We start from the raw sequence: 20,460 nt of genomic DNA on the forward strand, positions 1-20,460 counted from the left end.
GTCTGACGAGCCGTTTAGAACAGAGGAGGCTATCACAAAAAAGATTACTCGGCAGGCCATTGGATGAACCACCTGTCAATCAAACTGTTCACCGAAGCCAATCAGGAGAAGAGCGACAACAGGTTGAGATGATCCTTCAAGACGCATCGGAGCCTGTAAACACCTTAATGTAACAACAGGTACCACAGCAGTGAGTAGGAATCATGCTTCACAGCCCAACGCAGAAAACAGGATGCAAGGGTGGATTTACCTCCGACAGTCAGAAATGCAATGTTGTGTCTCCAGGAAGTAATCGACCTCACACGATGAACGGACGCTGAGTTCTCTTTGTTAACTCGTTGAAGGATGCTCAGGAACATTTTAAAGTTAAAACCAAAGAATGATATTTCTTCCCCGGGTGGTTGATTTGCAGTGAGCCGATGCTTGAACGTCTTCAACTTCTGAAATGTAAACTAATCTCCAGCAGCAGGTTGAGCTCCGTAACAGACGGCGAGTCCAACGGTCCAGACCGAGATGCTCGGAGGGTGAGAGGAGAAAAGGCCCGTCCTCTCCAAACTGGAAGCTGTAGACCTCGGCTCGCGGAGCACTTCATGCTGACCATGGTCCAACCGATGAAGACATCAAGGGTATCCCAAAGTGGATGACCTCGGAGTGTTGGGGGGGGATGAGCTAGAGTTCAAAGTTTGTTCCTCTCTCCGTCTCGTCTCCCTCCCTTCCCCCATGTCTCCCTCATCCTCGCTTCAACTACAGCGTCTCTTTCGGAGGCACAGGTGTCGGTGAAGCGAGGCATCCATTGCAACATGAGGAGAAGTGTGTGAATGTGTGCGTGTGTGTGTGTGTGTGTGTGTGTGTGTGGGGGGGGGGGGGGGGGGGGTTGTGTTACCATATGTGAGATTCACAGTGAGTCATTTTGATGACGCCCACCCCCCCACCGAGCCGGCGGTAGTTCATTCCTCCATACAACCTGGTGAGAGGAGAGGGACATGATGAGGAAAGAGGAACGACACAATATACACTGCAAGTGTGCGTTCATGGATGTGAACACAGCAGCAGAGCAGGACAAGACAGATTAAAGAAAGTCAATATGTTATCTGCTGGTTACCTTCTTTGGACTTTTTGCCCGTGTACTTCATTGTTTCTTACAGGATGTCCTTGTGCAGGTCTAATCACCTCTTCTCGAGTGTGTGTAACAGCACACGATCTGATCAAGTAAAGGGTTGTCTTGTGTGCTGTGACTAAGCGTTTACTTCTAACTTAACCCCAGCAGGAAAGGATCCTATAGATCCAGAGCAGAGTCTGTCAGTGCTAAACTGCTGCAAGATATTCTATTAAAATGCTTGGCTTGAATTTGAGTTCCATCTGGTGAACAGTGTATTTGTCCAGGGCTTTTATTGTGAAAGTTAAGAACAGAGGGAGAGGACCTGGTCTGTGCTGCCTTTGTCAAAGTTGAAAGGAAAAATAAAGTTTGCTGTTTCGTTTGGACGACAGAGCGTCTGTGCTGTTGTACAATAAGGTCGATGCTCTGCCTACAACCATGTGGCAAATAACTAGTGTTAGTTAGCTCAATGCTAACACGTAATTAGACTTACCAGTGATGTGCTAATGGGAATTAGCATTGTGATAATATTACCGTCACAAACTATTTTAGTCATACGTTTCCATTGCTCTGAGGACATGAACTAGTCGCTGCTTTACTTCACATTGCTAGCTTAACCTGCTGCTTCAGCACTCCACACTGACGGACCACGGCAACCTCACAGGGTCAAACCAGGAAAGGACAGCACAATGGCGGTAGCTCATTAAAGAAGATGTTAAGTTATATTCCTTTATTAAAGTCATTCTGCTGTTTACTGCTCCTAGCCAAGAAAAGAAAAGGCGTTTTATAGCCTCGATACATTTTATTTGAATACAAATAAAAGTTGTATTCTTTCAATGTTTCCCCGAGGTAACGAATATCGATAACATTCAAGGTTTTGTTTTGTAGCCCCTCTCACCTCCATGTGTTGGCATCAGGGTCGTAGACTTCTATCGTTTTGAGATACGTCGTCCCATCGAAGCCTCCCACTGCCATCAGCTGACCATTCACCACAGCCAAGCCCACCTACACACAGTTACACGTCAGCCTCATACACACATTAAACCACCGTCAGTATCTTTAACATCAACTACAGTAACTTAACTGACACATATTCAATGCAGTTATTGACGCATGACCGTGAAGTAGGAACTAAAACAATGTTTCACCCCGCTCCGTCTGGACGTCATGGCCACCACGGGGGACCACTGGTTGGTCCTGGGGTTGTAACGCTCGGCGCTGCTCAGCTCCGTGGTGTCGTCTCTCCCTCCAACGGAGTAAATCATGTCCTGGTAGACGGCGCAGCCCAGGTGCTTCCTCCTGGTTCCCATCGGGGACACCGTGTGCCAGCGGTTCTCTTGAGGGTTGTAGCGTTCCACTGAAGAGAAAGAGAGGGAGAAATACTATCAACGCTCTGGGTTACTTTACGATTGTACTCATCACGTGACTCAGTACCACACCTGTATTTAATGGCGACGTCCCATCGGACCCTCCGACAGCGTACAGGAAGCCCCCCAGCACAGCGACAGCTACACCCAGCCGCCTGGTGCTCATGGAGGCCACGCGAGTCCATTTGTTCTCCTTGGGATCATACCTACAGCGTAAGAAGGACGCCATGTTCAAAACGTCTCTGTGTGAATATTAGCCAGTCAATGTGGGCGTGGCCAAGAGCAGAGGTCACTCTGACCGAATACTTTCTGTCTTTGACTGAAGTTCTGAAAACAGCGACGGGACAATCTGCAGGCTGTCCGTCATTGAGGGACTGGAGGCCTTGGAGTGCGTCGGTGTAGCTGCACCACTGGAGCAGAAGGAGCGCATGCTGCAGAATCGCAGAGTCTTCTGCAGCGTTTGACTACACACAAGGGGGCACCCGCTTTATGTGCACGCGGACCAGAAGGAAGTCTGAGTTCAGACAGACATATTGACACAATGGCCACAGTGTTTTTCGTGGCAAATCATGCGTTTATTGAAAACTTGAAAAGCGGCATTGGGTACAGCCCTAGTGGCTCTGTCTGACCCACAGAACGGACAGCTAGCGGACCGCGAGGGAGACTGGAAGCAGAGACTCCACCTTTAAATCAACCCATCTTATGATCATTAAAACATTTAAATTAAAAAGGATAAAATACTTTGTGATGGCACATTTCCAACCTTTTCTGACTAAATGAAGTCCAATGCAACCACTAGCCAAGAGAGGGCTGTGGTGAGGAAAACCTATGAAAAGAGAAGCCGGTAGGCACATAATGTCACATCAGCCTGTGGCATAAAAAAACATTAAGACATGAACAGTGAAGCCCAAAGTAAAGAGGACGAGTCTGGCTCATGTTTGCTGAGGGAATAAATCAAGAGAAGTAGAGTCATTCTCTCATAGACTTCTACACAACCAGAGGAGTCTCTAATGTCCCTGATGGAAACTAGAGAGGATTTAAGTTTCAGACATGAAGCATCGGCTTCATTCGGTAGAACCGGAGGTTGCCACCTGGGTGACACATAACATGCTGAACTAGCACCTAATATACGGGTAAAAACATGGACGATTTATCATACCTTTCTACGATGTTGAGACAGGAAACCCCGTCCTGTCCCCCTACAGCATACAGATAGCCGCCGAGGACAGCCACTCCCACGCTGGTACGACACGTGCTGGTGGGGGCCACGTCACTGCTCCACTGATTGGTCTTCGGGTCATATCTGGACAGGAGAGATGGAATAAAGACAACATGTAATAACATATTCAGATTTAGAATTCTAGACCCAAGTCTGAGAGATCGGGCCGCTCACCGCTCCACGGAGTTGAGGTATGACGAGCCGTCGTGACCCCCCACAGCGTACAGCAAGTCGTCCAGAACGCTTACGCCGACTCCGCATCGCCGCTTACTCATCGACGCCACCATCCGCCACTCGTTGGTCTGGGGGTCGTAGCGCTCCACACTGGAAATGGCGTCGCCGCTGCACCAACCGCCGACTACGTGACGAGGAGAGGAGAGGAGTGCGCAACGTTAAATGATCACACGATGAAGAGGATTCATTGCTTCACTTAGTCTACTTACTTGATACCAGGGAAACGCAGCGTACCATCGGAAAACAATGGGTTTTAAAGGGCGAGGTGTCTGTGTGATCCGGGCCTATTCGGTACTGACCTGCAAAGAGGACCTCCCCACAGCGGATGGGTTTCCTCGGCCGGGTTCTGGGGCCCTGCATCAGTGGCCTCTCCTGCGGCAGCAGCAGGTAATTCTTCGCCTCATCGACCAGGTCTCTGGAATAGAAATAGATGTATATAATCACTGTATCATTCTCATCGTACCAAATGGAGTTTCTCCTCTCAGCATTTGTCATACTGTTCAATAATGTAAAAAGAGAATCCACTAAATTCAGATCAGCAGCATCTTTCCCACTCAAAACATCGAAACGTCCCACAAACAAACAGCCCTCACCTGCACTCCTCGTCGCTCTTGATGAGAGGGTCTGACCCAACGGTGCCCACCAGGAACTTGGGGCTGAGCAGCGGCAGACGGACATGCTGCAGGACCTACAGAACACAGGAAAACCCACGTCAGTCTCAGAGGGTTGCTGGGCCACAACAGAAGCCTGAAGTTAACGCCGAGGGTTTAGAACTGGAATGTACACCCGGAACCATCCCGGCAACAAAGCCGCCGACTGCCGTGGTGAGATACTTCCTCAGCCACAAACCTGCGGTAGCTGTGGTCGGCGCTCCTGGATGCTGTACTTCACCCAGGCCATCACCGCGTTGAAGACCTGCTCCTCGCTCCGCACGTTGAGCTCGTCGCTGGAAATGATGTCGATCAGCTGGTTGGCAGGCAGCAGCATGAACTCCTCGCTTTCCATCACCTAAGACAAACGGGGACAGAGTCAGTCAGCGGCTCTGCCACAAAGACGGGACGCTAAATACACCTTACACTTTGACTGCATGCATTTATTTTGAAAAGCAATGTGCTGTGAAGCTACACGTTCCGAATGCGATGTAGCGACGGCTCCCTTCTTCTCTGCCGTGTCAGCACAAAAGCTCTGACGTCGCATGATGTTTTCTTATTCATGAGTCAAGAGACTGGAATTCTTCACACGTTTACAACTTCATGTCAAAATGATGCAGTGAAACAGAGTCGCACCAACAACTGCATTAGTGACTGTGTGCACGCATCCTGAGGCTTGGAATGAGGACGGGAGAACAGAGAGAAACCCGAAACAAACCAACCACTAACATCTACTAGAACATACGACTTTGAGAATTCTAGGGCACGGGGATTCTCATCCATGGGCTTACCTCCTGAAAATTGTGCTGGGTGAACTTGTCTGCGATGCGGAGCAGCTCGCGGCAGGAGTGCGTGTCTGCGAAGGCCCTGATGCCCAGACAGTTGGAGGGATCCAGCTGCCTCTTGAGGAACTCGCAGCAGGCCTCCTGGATCTCAGCCAGCTGGAGGAGGCAGGCGGCGGGGAGCAGCGTCTGGACGTTTCCCTCCTCTACCGTCACCTGGGAGGTTCAGGACATCAGACACTCGTCACATGCTCTTTTAAGCAGACGCTCGAGCGAGACCTGTCTGCAGAGTGTCCCCCGTCTTGGCTACAGAACCCTGCAGCTCCTTCTCAGATTATTAGCTCTGGTGACCATCTGCAAGCTTTTGGTTAATATGGCTACACGTTCGGGGTGGCGATGGAGACAGGTTCCTTGGAATCGCACACCTCGGTGACTTTCGATTCCTCTTATCGAGGCTGATCGACAGCTGCATGCGCACGATGATGTAACACCATGTTTCATGCGTTAGTTGATTTTGAATGCTCAAAAAGCATGGCACTAAAAAAGCTGAGGGGACGCTGCATATGGAGTATTTGGAGATTGCATTGATTTACATTATGATGCCTTCAAGGTCTACTCAGTAAAAATGAGCATTGGACGAAGGGAAATTATAACCTTATTGTGATGTGCTCAAAAATAATCTTGTAAAATGTTATTTTTGGCGAGAATATTTTAAGATGTTTTCAAAGCGAAATAAAACATTAAAATCAGATCGATAAGAGGAAGCAATATCGATTAAAAAAACAACAACGAATCAATTCCCATCCCTATTACGCGTTCCCAACAGTGGCCCATGGCATTTTGTGTTACTCTAAACACACCACTGACCCCGAGTGGCAAATAGAAACTGTCGTTACCTGTGAGGTGTAGGCAAAGTCAATGAGCAGCTCCATGGCTCTCTCATCGATGTCGCGGATGACCACTTCCGTCTGCCTGCTCTCCGCCAGCTCCCCAGTGAACATCGCCCTGAAGGGAACATCAAGACGTATCACCGTCACAGCCAGCACTCCTGCACTTTGACGTGGATTCGTGTCCGGATGTGTTTGCCTTCAGCAGCTGCAAGTGGCCTCCTTGTACCTGAAGTAAGGGCTGCAGGCCGACAGGATGACGCGGTGAGCATAAATCTTCTTGGCGCCCACCACCAGCACCACATCACAGAGCTCCCGGTGTTTTCTCAGCAGGTTGATCACCTCCAGGGTTTGCCGCGGGTGTTTGTCTGACACGTAGGGCATGCGTGCGGGCTGGGGGACACCCTCTGGGAGCTTGTTGGGGTCCCCCAGAGTACAGCGGCTGGTGATGTCCATTCCAGTGGCGTCTTGGCGTGCGCTGGTGGCCCTAAACAAGGACCGGAGGGGCAAAGATTAGATGTAAATATACCGTTGGTCCTTATTCAACATCTTAACAACTCCTCTGGTTCAGCTCTATTGCTACGTTTTCTTTTTTAAATTGTATTTAATATTAGTTTATTTCTCTACCTTGATGTTTAACAATCAATTACTTTTCTTAATGTGTGGATTAATAATATACCTGCTCTTTTGAAGCCCGTTTTTTATACAAATTTTTAAAAAGTTAATTAAATGTATTATGATTCTTATTATCATCCTCACCATTACTATTATATTATTGCTATGTCAGACCTGAGAGAATAGGCCTTAGGAAATATGGTACAATAATCCTTTATTGTTTTTGCAACAAGAGAGGAGCTTGAGGATTAAAATGTCTCACTAAAATACTGAAGGTGTGTATTTAGACAGAAGAGGGCAAAGACGAGGTCGAGAGGATCTCATGAAAGACGGGCTTTGCATGATGAAATGGCTGGAAGGTAGCATTTCGCCTTTTTGAAGCTTAATTTAAACTTCGGATTAAATAAATGTCGGTGATCTCTGCCTCGGCTGCTTCGATTGTCACAAGTAATTTCAACCCGTCTTCTGTGAGTCGCCCAGCTTTGTGGCAGAGAAATGCTTAAATGCTGGAGTTTAATGCCATTTGATCATACCTCAAAATGTAAGTTACATTAAAAAGATACCGTTTTCAAAATTTGAGGACATTTTCTTCTTCAGGTACACAGACCCTGCAGTGCATCTAGATTAGGGCTGCCCCCTAAAAGCCGATGATTGGAGTCCTCAGTCGCTGTCAGTCCAATCTATTTCCACTGCGTCATTGTAAACAGAGCAATGCAGGAGCTTCTGAACTAGACACTGGAACAAACTCCTCTATTACTGACCAGTCCGACTGCGCGTTCAGTCTGCTTTATAACTGATGCACCCGCTCTGTGTATTTTAGAGGTAAAACATGAGACTAGTGCAGGCTGATAGGGGAATTTAGTGTGGGAAGGCTGCTCTGCAGATGGTGCTGAATTGACACTAATGGGGCAGTGGGTACAGTGTACAAAGAAAAGCTGTATAGTTGTTGTAATGGATGTTTATTAAAAAATATATCCACGGTTTAGAAATCAACATCATCCCTCCACTGGGCCACTAACATGTCAGACAGCAGCCAAAGGTTCAGCAACGCAAAGGGCTCACTAAATGAACATCATGTTGTATTGAAGAAGAAGAGTTATTTTCTCATAGACTATACAACCAGAGGACTCGCCCCCTGATGGTCAGTCGAGAGAATGCAGGCTTAACACATGAAGCTTTGGCTTCTCTTTTCACAATCTGAGGTCGCCTGGGTCACATCCATCCAGTACTCTGGGGGTTGGGAGGTGGGGATTCTGGGTAGGAACCCCAATAACTAGTAGTCTTTAATCAAGGCGGAGCTGTATGGGGGGGGCCTGTGGCTCAATGATAGAGCGGGTCGCTAAAATTGCTCCTGAAGGCTGTATGTATGGTGTGTGGACGTTAGTTAGTCTGACGGTAGCTCCTGCCATCTGTGTGTGAACGGGTGAATGGCATGTCGTCTAAAAGCGCTTTAAATGGTCGTTGGCCTAGAAATGCGTTACACAAGTCCATCTACCATTGTACGGCAGGGATTAGTCTGTTTATGTGAGTTTTTACATGAGTTTTCCTTGAGTAAAATAGGACATTCAGACATTACCAGAACCCCCCCCCCCCCCCACACACACACACACACATAATAGAACAAAAGAGAGACAGAAAAAACAAACGCAGCAATATATAGATACAAAAGCAGTCAAACTGAGTCCAGACTCAGAGTCTCGGTGGTCACATTGAATCTAAGCTTTGACTAAAGCACAGTTCTTGTAGAACAGTCTAGAGAGAGTACCAACACGTTTCTCAATCTGCAAAGGAGTGTATAGTTTCCTTCACAGCACACTTACCGGCGCATTGGCTTTGCGTCCATGCACTGAAGGGCAATGTTTGGTCCCAAACCTTGGGGTTGACCTACAAAGACAACACAACAAAATCACACCTTTCCTGGGGCCAGTCTGTCCCCCACTCACAGAAGGAGTTCAACACATTCAAAGTCAATGTGGCAGTGTTTGCCAGAAAGCCCTTTCACATTTGAACATTTTGTTTGGTACCTACTTTTATGTTTCCATTTGAAAAGATGTGATTGGACTGCTGATGATAAAAAGATACGGCACCCTTTTGTGAGGGGACGCTGACTGCTTTATTTTGGATCATCATAGTTTGTGCCACACCTCGTGAATTTGACTCGTAGCCATTTCTCTAAACAAGACCAAGATCAGATTGATCCGTTTTGCTTACACTGAGTTTATTAGACATGCCTGTAGTGTACAATATATTGCAATCAAATACCGCCGCTGTGCAGGAAACCCTGCCATCCTAAAGTGTATGCTGTACAGTTGTGTGCAGACACAGTTATAGTCTCCGCAGCTCATGTGGAGACTATAACTATGTGGTGACGTGTCTGCATTTGTTATCCGAACACATGTGTGAATTGGATGTATTGTAAAACCTCTTACAATGTAATGCAGTCCTATACAACAACACTTCTACAGCCTCAAAACACGACCATAGAGTTGAATCTACACAGTATAAACAAAATCAAAATAAAACTACAGGATCCATTTATTGCATGAAATTGAATTAAGCTGCAATACATTTTGCAGATGTAACTCTTGCAGTGGTAACTTATGTGTTTGCGAGGTATACTCAGGTGTGAAATGTGAGTGTTGTGGTGTCTCTTATTGTGTACAACAGCTTTGAGTACAGTATTCCAATACAACGTATCTATTGTTGTTGTATTCAGTGCGGTTAAGAGGTTAAGAGAATGAATGAGATACATTATACAGCTGCATTGTGGGTCTGTGGATGGTTTAATTAGAGTCCTCGTTTCCTACAATAAACTTTGGCATCTTCATTTGTTGTTGAAATAATTGTAGACGTGATACTGAAACAGTGACTCTGGAACTCATCTGTCCCTGAACGAAGTGAGGTGGAGCACAGTTGTCAGAAAACATTACACGAACGTTATTAGCTTCATCACAGATCGGGATTAGTTAGTGGGGGAGACAGCAAGGAAACAACGATTAGTGTTGCACGTGATCAGCAAGACAGCGGCTCAGATGTGCACTTGCTATTACAGTCAGCTCTGTGATCAAATGCCCCCCCCATGTCAGCCCCATCACTTCATGTCACGTTAATACACGGCAGCTCCCCGAGAGTGGCTGGTTCTCAGCTGCTTTATTAACGAGTTATTGGGATAAGCTAGCGGTTTGCTGTTAGCCGTTTCAGCAGATAGACAGATCCGGATGCAAGACAGTCCACCTAGCTAGCTAACGTTAATCAGAATTGGGGTCCAGTGATGTTTATCGATAGTTTGTGACAGAAACTAATGATATTACTCGAGGGAATGCATGCATGCGCCGAGTTAACGTAGTAAAAAACAGCGAGCTTCAGTAGCTAGCTAACGAGCTGAGGATATAATGCTAAAGCTAGGTGCTATCGCTAGCACTATGGTGGGGAATCAACAGGCAATTCAGTACACAGTACAAACGTAGAGTGCCTAAGTGAATCGATACAACCAATGAAAACAAAACGAGAAAACATCCCCTACTTAGCCGACATGTTTAGGGAATCCGCGGCCGCTGGAGAGTCTGTCGGCATCAGTACAGACATAAACTAATGCTATCGTAAAATAAGTTAACATCAGAACAACAGATTGAAGACGGGGTTTACCTTATACTTCCATCACAGCGACAGAAAGAAGTTGCCCGGATTGCTAATGTTTACAATTTAATGCCGTCGGCTAAACACTGGTGCATTTATGCGCATGCCAAATGCAATGCTCCACTTCCGGACATTGGGTTTTTCAAAATAAATGTATGAGATGACGTAATTGCATCAAATGTATACGTAAAAGTAAATTAGAAAATATCAAAATATTACACATATCTGTTTAGGTTTGAAATGTATTAATAAATTGGACTAATGTCAAGGAAATTGTTTCAGTTTAGAGTTAAATCAAGTCAGTATCTAGCGTTATCAATGGGTCCCTTCTCTTTGAGGTTTCAGTCACTTATTAATTTGCGCCTGCTATCCACCAGAGAGCGCTGCAAACCTGCAGTTTGTGGATCAAAGGTAGAAATCTGTATAGGCTTTACAGGTTTTTGTTTTTACCTTCACCTTACTTTTGTTAAGAAGAAAACAGGGGAAACAACATGCTTGTAGCCGAGAGAGAGTGTGCATGTCCTCCAACAATGTGTTGGGTTGTTTAAGAGTGAGTACTTCTGATAGTTGTCTTGGAAATATGCCTATTTCAAAAGACAAACCCACTTATCATTTTTGCTTGTGTCATTTGCTATATATACCCCATAAAAGGACAATCCTATCTGCATCACGGTCTTCATTTTTTTTTTTTGGGGGGGAGGTCTAGCGATAACAAAATAATATGCTTATTCTATGTAAATTAAAAATTAAAAAAAATCATTAAGGGAGGCCACCGTGGTTGGTCTTTAGTTGGTTGCAATCTGCAACTCACCACTAGAGTCCACAAAATCTCACACACTGGGTCTTTAATATTCGCTATGGAGTATTAAAATTAGGCTACTGTACCTTTAAGGGATTATTGACTCTGTCCCAAACATGCATGGTGAGCCTGCGCTCTCTCTCTCTCTCTCTCTCTCTCTCTCTCTCTCTCTCTCTCTCTCTCTCTCTCTCTCTCTCTCTCTCTCTCTCGCTCTCTCTCTCTCTCTCTCTCTCTCTCTCTCTCTCTCTCTCTCTCTCTTGGGCATGAACACAGACCTGGTTTGGACCGGGTCCCGTGTGGAGGTCTCATTGGCGACACGTCGCATGGAACCAATTGGAGCTCCTTCTCTTGTCTCTGGAATTGTATACTTGAACAATTCGTAACTCCGTCTTTTTTCATTCATCCTTCTACTGACACACTTCATCGACTTCAACTGAGTCTATTGTGTAAAATTACGTTTTTGTTTTCAGGTTAAACTTGGAGCAAACGTTTTGAAAGTGGACAACTCTTTTCCTGTAAACGGTCATTTAGAGACCGGTGGATCATCTTTTTAAAAATACAACTACCTGATAATTACTTGAGCCACAGAGCTTCTGTGGAGAGATGTGGCGCAGATTGTCACTGCTGCTTTTATGCTGTGCTGTAAGAGGACTTGATGCTCTGGAGGCGGACAGGAGCGCCGACCCCTCGCGGGAGACGATGCTGATGACCGAAGCGGCGGAGATGGGCAAACCGGACAAGGATGCTCCCTCCACGGCTAAAGAACAGGACAGAGACGCTCCTGTTGCGGGTGCGGAGGGGAGAGTTCAGCAGCCCACCGCTGAGCCTCTGGATGAAGAGCTGGATAACCAAGAGAATATCATTAGCCAGGTCGGTGTAATGTATGTGACCAAATATCCTTTAACTGCCAAAACTGCATACACAAACTTGTGGTTTGATGACAAATTGCGTAAATCATACGCACAAAACTAGCAGTGAAAGATTTCTCATGTATTTTACATTAAAGAGGCAGCCTTTAATTGACTTAAGAACCAGTTTAAACGTGTTATTCACATTACCCAGTTTTGTATGGGCCAAGCTGGAAAGCTTGATAAAAGTGGGCAATATTAAACTAGCAGAACTTCAACCCAAGCCAAATTTGAATTCCGCTCCCTCCATGAGGCTTCATTTGATCTCATGAGCCGACAGTGTGTCAGATCACATCTCAGTGGTTACTGAGCTCAGGACAAGTTTCCATCCACTTCATCAAGTGAAAACCACACGAGAATTCAAAGCACTTGTTGGACATGTGTTGCCTGTAAACCATACATTTCTCATTTCCAATGTAAAAATGAGAGTAATTATTGGACACCAACTGGACCATACTATATTTTCCTTTTAAACTTATTCCAAACCCCACAATTGGTCAGTTCAGCTCAAATGGTGTGTAAATCTGCCCCAGACCTGTGTGTGTGTGTGCGTGCGCGCGTGTGTGTGTGTGTGTGTGTGTGTGTGTGTGTGTGTGTGTGTGTGTGTGTGCGCACCATGGCAACGGGTGGGTTATGTAATATTCTCCAAACCAAAAAGGGTCTGTTGGTAAACGCCTGTAGCTATCTTCCTCTCAGGCAGCTCACCACTGCTGCAGCTGCAAATCATCACTGCAACTCTTTTTAAAATTTGTTTACTTTATTCAAATATTTCTGCTTAATATTTAACATAGAGACTAATACAAATGATCAAATATACATTCATATCAAAGTTGAGTAAAAAGTTCACATTTGTGTATTAATTCTTCAAAGTTTCTGTTAAATCTGAGCGGCCTAAATAATAAAACTAACTCTTCCAGCTGCTGGGCGATTACGACAAAGTGAAGACCGTGTCGTCAGGGTCCGACTGCGTGTGCCGCTGTATCGTCCGACCAATCAAACGCTCCGACTGCAGCCGCCTCCACGACAGCGACCTGCCGTCGCCTTCCCAGGATTATTTCACCGTGGAGACGGTCACCAAGGGAACGGACTGCAAGAAGTGTGTGTGCATGGCTCCGCCTTCCGCCGTCAACCCCTGTGAGGGAGAGTACAGGTTCAAAAAGCTGCAAGAGGCCAGCAAAGATGACATCAAGGTAGAAACACACGCACAATGTCGTCTTATAATTGTCTTTCTGTTGAAGAGATGTTCTTGCAGAGTTTGAACTTTGGGTAAAGAACGATTCCCATCGGCCCAATCAATGTGTTGTCTTTCTGTGTCCTTCACCTCTGTGTCCGTTTAGCTGGCGACTATCATTGACTTGTTGGAGGGCTCTCTGTACGGAATGGACTTGTTAAAGCTCCACTCTGTCACCACCAAGCTGCTGACCAGGGTGGACAACATGGAGAAGGTGAGCCCACACACAACAAGCACAATCATCCGCTATAACTGTCTAGGTGAATGTCTTGCATGGAGGGAATGGAACTCTAAACTCTCTTTCAAAAAAGTCCGCTTTGTTTTTCGGAAGAATGACAGAAGGATTTCTTCGGGCTTTCCTTTAGCCAAAGACTGAAGCTCCAATCACAGAATACACACTTGTCATTTCCGGTGACAGGACAAGGAAAATAATTCTAATCGCCAGAATTAGTATGATTGCAGTCAGCAGTTTTCAACCTGTTTCAATTATACAATCATATCATTTAGTTTCAGTTATCACAGCAACGTAACAACCCCTTTTCTGCCGCTTTGTATCCACACACCTCTAGTGGCTCATACGCAATGATTGAGAGGGATTTTATTTAACGCTATGCATTGTTTTTTTTAGGAAATTCTTGCGTTTAGCAAATAGGAGCACAGTATTTTGACCAAAGATTCTCGTCATAGACAACATGACAAGTTGTCTGATTTCGTCACATTGGAAAACCGATGCACTTTGGAGTCGTCTGGCAAACTCAGGAGACTCCTGCTGTGGGGTTTTACAACACAATATACTGTGTATGTTAGAATAGAAAGTGATTGGTGTCCTTCATGTCTGTCGTGTGTCTAGTGCTAGTCAAGAGCATATTTTCCATGACAATCAAGGCAACTGCAACCCCTTTTTTGAGCCGATATGTGTTTACATTTTGGCAACTGGTGCCATTAGAAGTACGCTGAATTAGCTATTGGATTACTGTGACACAGCAGAAAACGTCTTGTAAAGTTCTGGATTAGTTATATGTCTGCACTCATATGCACTCAGGTTTTTTTATTTCCTTTTGTTGCCATATTCTTGAAGTAGTTTGCCATTGAGTATGTTGTGAATCCAGCTTAGGATGGGATCTTCATGTGCTGTCAGCTTGTGTGTGTGTGTGTGTGTGTGTGTGTGTGTGTGTGTGTGTGTGTGTGTGTGTGTCTGCGTGCGTGTGTGTGTGCACTCCAGGCTGTCGCCCGTAATTCTAGTGAGAGAACAAGAGAGAAAGAACGTGTGAAGGAAAGAGCAAAAGAAAAGGAGAAAGAGAGGAAGGCCCAGCAGAAAAAAAAGAAAGTGAATGATTTGGAGCGCGCAGGACAGAAAAGTGGAGCAGCTGCCTACAGCAACAAGAAGGTATTAACCGTCTGAAAATCTGAGTCTAACGTATCAGAAGCAAACCCATGATCTCACCTGAAAATCCCAAATTATTTTTAAATTAAGCAGGAATTTGCTTGTTCTGTTGCAGAAGAACTCTGATGGTCAGCTGAAGAAGAACCAACAGCAGGATGGACTGGAACGACAACAGCCGACCAGGAATAAGACGGGAACTCAAAAGCCAATCAAAGATAAGACAGAGCCAAAGCAGCCTATCACAGACAAGAACGGCATGGTCATCAGGGGCGTGACCTTTTACAAGGCGGAGGGAGGGAGCTACAAAGAGAAGGACGACAAAGGGAAAGGAAAAAATGGTAAGTCTAGCGTACCCTTACGACTGTAATGCTTTTATATCTCATTATGTCGAAAAGATATTGCAACTTGATGGCAACAACCGGAAGTAATCCCCTCCTTATGCAGCTCCTTTTGAGCCTATGGATGTGTTCCAGTTCCACTTGGAGGACATCCATAACCTCCTAAGGACAATCATATCAGGTGTTGGCAATCTCATTCAACAATATGATCTTCTGGAAAGTAGAGTTCATTGCAAAACTCTGTTTACTACAGCAACATCTGTAACAGAAAGAGGATGTGACCGCTGCACAATTTCAATAAAAAACCTGGATTGTGTTCAGCTCTAGCAGGCAGATCGAAAAAAATAATAATTTAACCAAAATGTCCTCACTGCTATTTTTCTTTTTACTTATTTTACAGCAACTCTAACTGCAAATGCTTCAGTGGACTTACTGATTCGTGAGTCTCTCCCACCTACCAAGACTTTCCCCATCAAGAGTCCAGGACCTTCAACCACCGTTAGCACACAGCTAGACTTTGAGGACCGATCAAGGAGACTGAGCAGGCCTGCACCCACCCAGCAACCAACTGCTCCCACGCAACAAACCACAACTACAACCAAACCAGTTCCCACCACCATCAAATCAAAGAATAAATCAACCACCAGTTTACCACCAACAACTTCAAAACCAACGACGAGCAAACTGACGACTACCACCAAACAACCTACAACCAAACCAGTCCCCACCACTATCAAACTAACGACTGAATTAACCACTAACATACCACAAACAGCTCCAAAACAAACGACAACCAAACCGACAACTACATCCCAACAAACTTCAACCCCTATTCTGTCTACCCCTCGCTTCAATCAGCATACCACCTCACTCTCAGATACCAATGCAGGTCCACCCATCGATAAGTCCCCCATGGCAGACTCTCAGCCAGGATCCAAGAGTCGACTCAGCTGGACGGAGAGCCCCTCTGACCAACCAAAGACCACAAAAAAGCCTGGTAGAGATACATGCAGTACTGTAGTTTATCCGGTAGTGAGTGGACATATTTTGACAAATACTAATCACGTTATAGTCGAGTCTTGATTCATAGTGTCACCTTTACGTGTGTGTTATTCAGCAGTGTGTAAGGACACAGTAGCCAGCATCTCTGAACCGGTTCAACTGAACTCTTACGGCTTCAGTGACGGAGCGTGGATGAGAGATGGGCGCGGCCACGGCAACGTCATCTACCTTACTAATGGTCACTATGGCAACAACCTCTTCGAGTTCCGAGACATGGACACCTTCAAGTCAGGTATAGGAGTTATTTGTGTGTGTGTGCGTGTGTGTGTGTGTGTGTTCGGAAGGCAAGCAGCAACTTCAAAGACTGGAAAGTGAATCCAAGGAACGGCCTTTAACCTGCATTCTCTCTAATGTCCAGCAGGGGGCGACTCCTCTGGTTGTATAGAAGTCTATGAGAAAATGACTACTTCTCTCTTGATTTATTACCTCAGTAAACATTGTAAACATGAGTTTATGGGCTCAATCTCTAGTTTCAAGTCTTCTTCAATACAGCATGATGTTCATTTAGTAAATTAAGGTCCATTTAGAGTCAGATAGACCATAAAGCAGGGGATGCTTTAGGGCGGGGCTACTGTGATTGACAGGTCACTACTACTGCGTCTGGAAGTTTTCCGTGTTTTTGTCGGCGTATTATAAATATTTCACATTGTGTTTTCAGTAAATGAAAGTGAAGCGTAACAGTTTGGTTGTTGTTTTTAATTCAGTTGGTTATTTATTTATTCAGCGTTCGGTTGTACTTTGCTCCACCCGCTCTGTTCACTTCTGTTTGCAAAAAAAAAAAAGACGAACTCGAGGCTTCAAAATGTCAGTCCACAAAACAATGGATGACGTTACCGGGACTACGGCCACTTCTTCTGTACAGTCTATTGTTGTGACAGCTGCTAACTGAAGGTCCATCTCCATGGTGGCAGTAAAAAAGAGCCAGTTGAGTATCACTACAAAAACACTTTCAATGCTGGATGGGTGGATCACATCTTGATATGCAGTCATGGTTACACTTGTTCCAAAGGTCATGATGTGAATTGTGAGCCTGACCAGTTGCATGTATGTTTTCTGTGTGTGCTTCCTGCTCAGGTCAGGCGAGTAATTCATACAAGCTGCCCTACAGTTTCACTGGAACCGGCCACGTCGTGTTTAATGGAGCTTTCTACTACAACCGTGCCTTCAGCAGGGACGTCATCAGATATGACCTGAGACACAGATATGTAGCTGCCTGGACCACACTGCATGATGCTATACTGGAGGAGCAAGCTCACAGGACACAAACTGAAGTAAGACCCATGGTGTACTTAGTGTGAGGGTGGCAACTGACATTTAACTGTACAAGAAACACTGCACGATGATTTATTTGTGGAACATGCAATCGGGACTTTAAAGGGTCATAAAGGTCAGTGTGGGGAACAAAAACACTACAAATCACTAGAGTTCAAAAGGTGAAATGGCGAGGAGTAAAAACAACTTCTTGCAAGTTTTGCTCGCTGTTCATAGCGTGTTCATCGCTACAGCTGGTGAGTGAAGGTTTTAGTTTAGGTTTCTGTACAGCCCCAATGGAACCAAACGTGGCAACCTCACTGTAACAACAAGACTATCAAAAAAACAAAAGAAATACATACACCACATAACTACTCCTAAAATGACAAACTGTAATCAAGGCTTAGGTCACAATGGGTTAGAGAGTGAGCTTATTACCCCCTGCTTCAAGCCTTTATGCAAAGCTAGGCAAACAATGTCCTGATCCAGAAACTGTCCACCCTCTAAGGGTGCTAACCGGAACACACCTATGGTTGCTACCGAAAACTCTTTTATAGTTCAAGGGTTTCATCTAGAACCAACCTGGGTTCTACCAAGAACCCTTCACAGTTCTTTTTATATCCCGTAGATCTGTCTCCACCCTAACCATGGTTTTAGTTAACAGGTTAGCCTCAGGCCGACGGAACCACGTCCAACATTGTTGGGCCTCATGAGGTTCTTTAAGGGCCGGGGCTGATGTGGTGCACCAGCAACCCACAACAATCATGGTTCACAATCACTTTGTAGGGTGTAGGCTGGGAGGATCTTTTAACACCCATGCCTTCAACAATCATTGAAGAACTCTCTCTTCCAAAAAGGGTTCTTTGGATGAAAAGGGTTCTGGGTAGAACCTCAGCCCTTCAGCAAAAAGGTGTAGAGCTGTGGGAACTGCAGAGTTGGGTGACACCTTATTTGTTGGTTTATCACTTCGAGCGACAGTTTACATGCAAGTAGTCACATGATCCATTGTTGATCTAAAAATATTATAATTGTATTAATAATTGTATAATTGTATTTTAGTTTCTAAAACTCTTCCTATATATTTCAGTTGGAATTTGCTGTTGATGAGTCTGGCCTGTGGCTGCTCTACCCCGCTCTGGACACAGAGGGTTTCCACCAGGAAGTAACTCTGCTCATCCACCTCCGCCACCGAGACCTGCAGCCGATACAGAGCTTCCGCACAGGTCTTCGGCGCGGTCGCTACGGAAACAGCTTCCTGGTTTGCGGCGTCCTCTACGCGGTGAACAGCATGGAGCACCGCTACGCCAACGTGACCTACGCCTTCGACACACACACGCTCACGCACAGCATGCCGGGCCTGGCGTTCACGAACATGCACGCGCACACCTCCCAGCTGGCTTACTGCCCACTCGACAAGAAACTGTACGCATGGGACGATGGACATCAGATGACGTACGATGTCGTCTTTGCTTATTAGCACAACGAATGGACACATAGTTGGAAGAGTCAACAGCTATTGAGCATATCCAGCAAACAAAGCTGAGGACAGAAGGAATAGGGTAATAAGAGCGGAAATGTTTTTTTAAATGACTGTGGATCAGTCTAACTGAATGTGTTTGTATATCGACCTGCTGCTTTTTCATACAGACCAAAGTCAGTATCGAGCAGCAAGAGCAGCACTAAACAAGCGGAAATATATTTTGTAAAAGACGAAACCCCACGGGTCATATGAATGTTTGTAAATAAATGTATTCACATATTTCTCTTTTTCCGCAAATGGAAAGTTTGCTGTGGTTTAAAAAGGATGCATACCTGACCCTCTGCATATTCAGACTGCCATGAAGAAATCACTGGAATGAGCATGCACGAGGTCACAGCTGTCCACTCCCGTATGAAACAGCATGGTTCTGAAAACATTCAACAATCCCATTCTTTAAGAGCACGTGCTCCGAGCATTCGAGCGTGTGGACAAATACACACCGTTTCACATCGAGTTTATTTTTCATGAATGGTGATCACTGTGGAGGAGCGGTATGTACGTGTATGTGTACACACTTAATTTAACATATTACAAGACCGTCAATGCTCATCGAAGCTGAAGTGGAATTGATCCAGTACGTTCGAAATATGTGGTGTTTAACTCTTATTGAAGGGGAACTCTGCAGTGTTTATGGGGAAGAATTATTAAACTTGTCTGGGAGAATGAGGTTTATGATGTCACCAGGGTTATTGTCTCAGCTTCGGCTTTAAGACTACAATGTAAGGGCATGTGTTGACATTTTGTTTACCTTGAGTTGAAAAATAAAAATAATCAGAACTTCAGAACTAGCTTGTTTATAACGTCCATGCTCAAATGGAGGTGTGAAGTTAGAAAGACTTGGACATTGACCCGGCAGGATGAAAAGATGTTATTGGTTGCATTGTGGGATATGTAGGATCTAGTGTTTTTAGGGCTAGAAGTTAAGATATGTTTCATCGCTGCATACATTTTTACCTTTTATTTTTAAGTTTGTGTCTTGTAAATCACCAAACGTTATGGAAGTGCAACAGGTAAGTGTAGTTTCCGTTTAAGGCAACACAATCTCACTTCCAACTCTACACTTCAAACAATAAGGCTCTAAGTTCCCCTCTAGCGTCAGTTTTTGACATGTCAGGGACATGTTACATGCAGTGTATTTTCAAAATAAACTTCCGTGTTCACATGAAACATACGGTTTCTGTTTGTTAACGTCATATTTCACAATTAACTTCCAATGTAGACTTACTTAGTTTTCAGTTCACAACAAAACTGCTTGGGTAGGTGTTGGAAACGATTGTGGTTTGGGTTCAAATAAGTGCGTTGTAATGTTCCTGACATTAGCAAAGTACGCAGGTCAAAATAAGTAAACTTTGTCTCACACGGGACACTGACAGCGGTCTCCTGGGTGAAAGTCCTGTGGTTGTTCGACCCATCCACTCTATACTACATCAGTGGCTCTGCCCTTATAATAATGAGGCGAAT

At 45.2% G+C, this 20,460-nt stretch overlaps 2 protein-coding genes across 2 annotated transcripts; one reads left to right on the plus strand and one right to left on the minus strand.

The window, feature by feature from the left end:
* Positions 1 to 799: 799 nt before the first annotated feature.
* Positions 800 to 10,608, minus strand: klhl20 (kelch-like family member 20). The gene is made up of 14 exons (XM_079285612.1): positions 10,496 to 10,608; positions 8,671 to 8,734; positions 6,465 to 6,722; positions 6,245 to 6,353; positions 5,358 to 5,564; positions 4,766 to 4,924; positions 4,510 to 4,604; positions 4,216 to 4,331; positions 3,857 to 4,040; positions 3,623 to 3,766; positions 2,536 to 2,669; positions 2,245 to 2,453; positions 1,995 to 2,101; positions 800 to 964 (listed from the first exon to the last, which is right to left on the minus strand). Exons 2-14 carry the CDS (start codon positions 8,691 to 8,693, stop codon positions 880 to 882), a joined length of 1,830 nt encoding a protein of 609 aa, XP_079141738.1. The 5' UTR covers positions 8,694 to 8,734; positions 10,496 to 10,608; the 3' UTR covers positions 800 to 879.
* Positions 10,609 to 11,574: 966 nt separating this feature from the next.
* Positions 11,575 to 20,126, plus strand: olfml2bb (olfactomedin-like 2Bb). The gene is made up of 9 exons (XM_079285655.1): positions 11,575 to 12,155; positions 13,111 to 13,383; positions 13,531 to 13,638; positions 14,647 to 14,811; positions 14,924 to 15,146; positions 15,547 to 16,143; positions 16,264 to 16,440; positions 17,283 to 17,479; positions 18,547 to 20,126. Exons 1-9 carry the CDS (start codon positions 11,889 to 11,891, stop codon positions 18,934 to 18,936), a joined length of 2,397 nt encoding a protein of 798 aa, XP_079141781.1. The 5' UTR covers positions 11,575 to 11,888; the 3' UTR covers positions 18,937 to 20,126.
* Positions 20,127 to 20,460: the final 334 nt, after the last annotated feature.

The sequence above is a fragment of the Melanostigma gelatinosum genome (genome assembly GCF_949748355.1).
Source record: "Melanostigma gelatinosum genome assembly, chromosome: 15".
NCBI classification, from domain to species: Eukaryota; Metazoa; Chordata; class Actinopteri; order Perciformes; family Zoarcidae; genus Melanostigma; species Melanostigma gelatinosum.

Coding starts and splice junctions, on each gene's coding strand:
- olfml2bb (XM_079285655.1), top strand. CDS start 11,889: ATGTGGCGCAGATTGTCACTGCTGCTTTTATGCTGTGCTGTAAGAGGA. Junction 13,639..14,646: donor GGGTGGACAACATGGAGAAG/GTGAGCCCACAC, acceptor TGTGCACTCCAG/GCTGTCGCCCGTAATTCTAG. Junction 15,147..15,546: donor CAAAGGGAAAGGAAAAAATG/GTAAGTCTAGCG, acceptor CTTATTTTACAG/CAACTCTAACTGCAAATGCT.
- klhl20 (XM_079285612.1), bottom strand. CDS start 8,693: ATGGACGCAAAGCCAATGCGCCG. Junction 6,354..6,464: donor GCCTGCAGCCCTTACTTCAG/GTACAAGGAGGC, acceptor TGTTCCCTTCAG/GGCGATGTTCACTGGGGAGC. Junction 5,565..6,244: donor ACTTTGCCTACACCTCACAG/GTAACGACAGTT, acceptor TGAACCTCCCAG/GTGACGGTAGAGGAGGGAAA.